Source organism: Crocuta crocuta, unplaced genomic scaffold (genome assembly GCF_008692635.1).
Source record: "Crocuta crocuta isolate KB4526 unplaced genomic scaffold, BGI_CrCroc_1.0 scaffold29, whole genome shotgun sequence".
Taxonomy (NCBI): Eukaryota; Metazoa; Chordata; class Mammalia; order Carnivora; family Hyaenidae; genus Crocuta; species Crocuta crocuta.
This window is the reverse complement of record NW_027533280.1, coordinates 3,848,072-3,852,332: the sequence shown is the minus strand read 5'-3', so window position 1 is coordinate 3,852,332 and position 4,261 is coordinate 3,848,072. Positions and strand designations below refer to the sequence as shown.

At 55.1% G+C, this 4,261-nt stretch overlaps 1 protein-coding gene across 1 annotated transcript in view; it reads right to left on the bottom strand.

Moving 5' to 3' along the window:
- HPD (4-hydroxyphenylpyruvate dioxygenase) overlaps window positions 1-2,896 on the bottom strand; it is a 9,694-nt gene extending 6,798 nt beyond the window's left edge. The window contains exons 1-6 of the mRNA XM_077748027.1: window positions 2,854-2,896; window positions 2,717-2,743; window positions 2,051-2,113; window positions 1,587-1,691; window positions 986-1,028; window positions 712-794 (exon numbers count right to left, since the gene is read on the bottom strand). Of these exons, the coding sequence (XP_077604153.1) occupies window positions 712-794; window positions 986-1,028; window positions 1,587-1,691; window positions 2,051-2,113; window positions 2,717-2,743; window positions 2,854-2,856 (324 nt within the window). The 5' untranslated portion in view covers window positions 2,857-2,896. The remainder of the gene's footprint in view (window positions 1-711; window positions 795-985; window positions 1,029-1,586; window positions 1,692-2,050; window positions 2,114-2,716; window positions 2,744-2,853) is intronic.
- Window positions 2,897-4,261: the final 1,365 nt, after the last annotated feature.

The following is a 4,261-nucleotide window of genomic DNA, read 5'->3' as shown; positions in this document are numbered from 1 at the left end:
AGGCCCGCGGGGGGGGGGGGGGTGTCCCACCTCTGCTAACCCCTCTTCCCCCTCTCCAGTCCTCAGTTTCCCCATCTGTAAAACAGGTGGTTGGATAGGAAGGATACGAGCTGGCCTTTACAAGCACCTGTGTCTGTCAGATCCTCCGCGGGGCGCCTCACCTGATTGACTCCTGCATTTATTTAGCAAAACCTTACTGCAGCCTGTGCTTATCCCATGTCGGGCGTCAGTGAAGGTATTAACCTCTTCCACCCTCACAGCAACATTACAGGAAAGGTACCATTATTGTCTCCATTTTATGGTTGAGGAAATAGAGGCACAGAGAAGTTAAGTCACTTGCCCAAAGTCTCACGGATCATGAGATTCAGACCTGGGCAGTCTGGCTCTGGAGTCTATGCTCTGAAACTCCAAGCCGCTTCTTGAATATGGCATTTGGTTCAGAGTTGTGCTCGAGAAGTCTTAATTATGATCTCATTTCCTCGGTGTAAACCTCAGTGAGGTAGGGGCTGCGAGTGTCTCCATTTTACAGATGTGGAAACTGAGGCTCAGAGAGAGGACACGCAGCTGGCAAAGTGCAGGGAATCCCTGGAACTCAGGTCCTGCTGTGCGTCACAGCAGGGTCTGGGTCTATTGTCCCACCACGGCAGGTCCCCCGGCCCTGACTGGCAGGGGACTCTGTGACGGACAGTGGGCAGCCAGAAGCCGTCTCACCTGCACAATGTAGTCACAGTCTTCCACTTCAAATGCAATGTCCTTCACTCCATCGCCGTGTTTTACCAGGTGGTCGCCCATCTCTGTGGCCGGTAGGGGAGGTCATGGCGCCGGAGTCATGGCCCCCTCCCCTCTACTGTCAGTCTCTGGGCTCCATCTCCTTCTAGGCTGGGGAACCCTCCCTGAACCGGACCCACTCCCTTGTCCCTTCCCCTTCCCCCCACAATACCATGTCTTCACCCCCTGGCACCCTGAGCCCCCGGGGCCTCCTCACCTTTGTCCCAGGGGTTGAGAGCAGAGGAGAAGACAAACACAATCTAAGAACATTGAGGAGAAAGGAAGTGTAGCTGGTGGCTCAGGAGCGCGTGTGGCGGTTCACCACCGTCCCTTCCTCCCTGCCCAGCTGTGAGACACCCCGGTCCTCCCAGCCAGGCAGGACTCCTTGACCCTGGGTTCCAGCCCCTTCTCTGCCGTAGCTTCCCCCTGAGATGAACTCTTGGCTCAGAACCCCCAGTGGGGAGAGCCCTGGGGATCCCAGGGACCAGGGTGCCACTCAGACTTCCAGCTCTGATGTCCGAGGCCTCCACCAACTTATCCGGAACATCTGTGAGGCCAGTGTTGGGCCAGGCCAAGAAGGAAATGAAGCTGACGTCCATGTTCCAAGTTGTACAAAGATGCCAGTGGAGGGGAGAGTGAGGCTCTCAGCCCATGGTCCCTTAGCCCCACCAGACATCGCCAGGTCGGCCTGGGGAAAGGGCCTCCCCGCCTACGTCACCCAGAGGCACCAGAGCCCTAAGGAGGCTCAGAGACCAGCAGGGGCAGAGAGGGTGAGCGGGAACCTCCTGGGTGAGCGGGGCCCTGGGGTGGCGACTCACCTTGCCTTGCTTGATCACGTGGCTGACCACCTCCCGGGAACCCGTCTCCAGGCCCTTGTAGGCCAGGGGTTCGAAGCCCATCTTGTTACAGTAGAATGATGCAGCCTGAATCACAGAGTTGCAACTGGGTCCCTGAGGGCCAGTCTGGGGGGGCCCCCAGCCAAGAGCCCCCAGTCCCCCTCAGACTGTCTGCCCTGTTGCCCCAGGTACAGAGTCCATCCTGGGAAGAAAGGCCACTTCGTGGCCCATTCTGACGTCAGATAAGTTTCCTGCTGGGGTCTGAGCTGGGGTCTGATTGTGTAATTAGGATCCAAAGAGTGTCCATCTTTCCTGGGATGGTCCCAACACTGGCCCTGATCCTCCCCACCCAGGGGCCAATCACAGGCCTTGCTGGAGGCCCGCCCTGGTCCAAGAGGCTCGCTTGCCTGGCCTCTGCCCGCTCCGTACCCAACCCCAGCTTTTACCTGCTTGGCGTTGCCAACCCAGAAGGTCACGGAGTGGAAGTGGAGGAATCGGCCTCTCTCAGGCTGCAGAAGGAGAGAAGAGGAGAGGCTAGAAAAGTGCGGATGGAGAGATGTCACCTAGCCACTTTCCTTGTCCCAGCCTTGAAAGGAAAGCACCCTGAAGCCTTCCCAAGCCTCACAAGATGTTTTTCATGTAGAGATTGAGCTCCTAGGGGTTCGGGATTGGAAAGCCCCCTCAGGGGGGCCTGCCCAGGTTTCCCAGAGGGGAACTGCCATATGCTACAGCAACATGGATCTAAGTTAGACCTTAGAAAGAACTTCCAAGGGTGTCTGGCTGGCTCAGTCAGAAAAGCATATGACTCTTGATCTCGGGGTCATAAGTTTGAGCCCCGTGTTGGGGGAGAGATTACATTAAAAAAAATCTAGAAATCTAGAAAGATCTTCCAGACAGGATTAAGAGATTGGCAGGAATTTAAGAAGAAGAGGTAAAAGTTTTTCTTATGAGGGCCAGTCTGAGTCCTGCTAAATCCTGGGGGCCGGGGGGCAGGCAGAGATAAACCTGAGTGTGCATCTTGGACGTCACATACCCACCGAAGTTCCCTTTCTGTTCTTTGCTGACAGAAAGGTCTCCCAGGGCCCTGACCCCACATCTCCCCTCCTCCTTACCTTCTCTCCTTTGTCACTGTAAGTCGTCTAAGGAGAAAGAAAATGATAGTAAGACTTACAAGGCACGTGTCTGGAAGTCTCACTGTAGATGTCACGGGGTGGGGGGGGGCTGCCATGGCGGTGGGACAGGCACTTACCATGATTGACGGAAGCCAAACTTCCTGCTCTTAGACTGAGACAAGAGACCAGTGAAGTGCTGTTCACAAGTATTTAAAGCCAGAGCAGGTCCCGCCCCTGGGCTCCTGGCCTTCCTAGGGGTGGGCGGGAGCTGATCCCAATCCTGGAGCACCTAGGCGTGGGAGCCTCTGATCTAGCCGCAGCCTCATTGGACAGGGTGATGCTGTCCAGCCCAGAGAAGGGGTGTGACCCCCAAGGCCAATAGCCAGTGGTGCGGAGACCACGGCAAGGAGCCAAGGGTACACTCCAGTACCCCAGGCTGGGACTGTTTTCTCAGTCCACCGGAACAGAAAGCTCAGAAGTCAAGGCCAGATGGAACACTGCAGTGGTGGCTCCAGAATTCATGTTTAGGCAGAATTTGAGGGGGGATTAGGGGCTGATCTTGAATCCCTGAATGCATAGCCAGCATGTGGTTTATAATTAGGTAAAAGGGTTGTACTCCACAGTGGTTAGAGGCATGGGTATGGGGGTTTATCCTGGCCCTGCTACAAACTATGTAACTGGGGAAAGTCATGGAACCCCTCTGAGCCTCAGTCTCCCCATGTGTAAAATGGAAGCGATAATAATAGTGTGGTTGGGATTAAGTGAGATAAAGCATAAGTTTTTTTTTTTTTTAATAGTTTATTTATTTTTGAGACAGAGAGGGACAGAACGTGAGTGGGGGAGGGTCAGAGAGAGAGGGAGACACAGAATCTGAAGCAGGCTCCAGGCTCTGAGCTGGCTGTCAGCACAGAGCCCGACGCGGGGCTTGAACCCACGAACTGTGAGGTCAGGACCTGAGCCGAAGTTGGACGCGTAACTGACTGAGCCACCCAGGCGCCCCTAAAGCATAAGTTTTTGGAATAGCACCTGGTGCACAGGAAGGTCTCTTGCTAATGTTGGTTATGATTACTTATGCTCCTTTAGGGCTCCGGGCAACTGATGGAGAACAGGCACCATTGGTGTTGCCACAGCCTGAGTGTTGGGAGGGAGGCTGTGGTCCTGGCCCCGGCGCCAGGTCCTTGGTATCTGTAGAGTGGTGGGAAGGTAGAGCTAATGGTTCTTGGAGGAGGAAGGCCAGGACTCTCCTAAGCAACCCCACACCCGAGTCCGCAGGTCTCAGGTCTCACTCTCCTAAAAGATGGAATGGTGACTGCTGGCCAGCCATGGCATTCACCTGAGGGTTCCAGGACAGTCCGCTGCCTCTGTTCCACCCCAGTCCCCAGAAACTATGTTGCTGAGCCATCTTGCCGTTTTCCCAGGGGATTTACTTTTCACTATGCTCATTGCCTGGACACTTTTTCTAGTCTCTCGTGCTTACGGTTTTGGCTCATGACTGTGTTGTGATCCCTTTACCCTCTTGCATTCGGCTCCCAAAATGTCCTACAT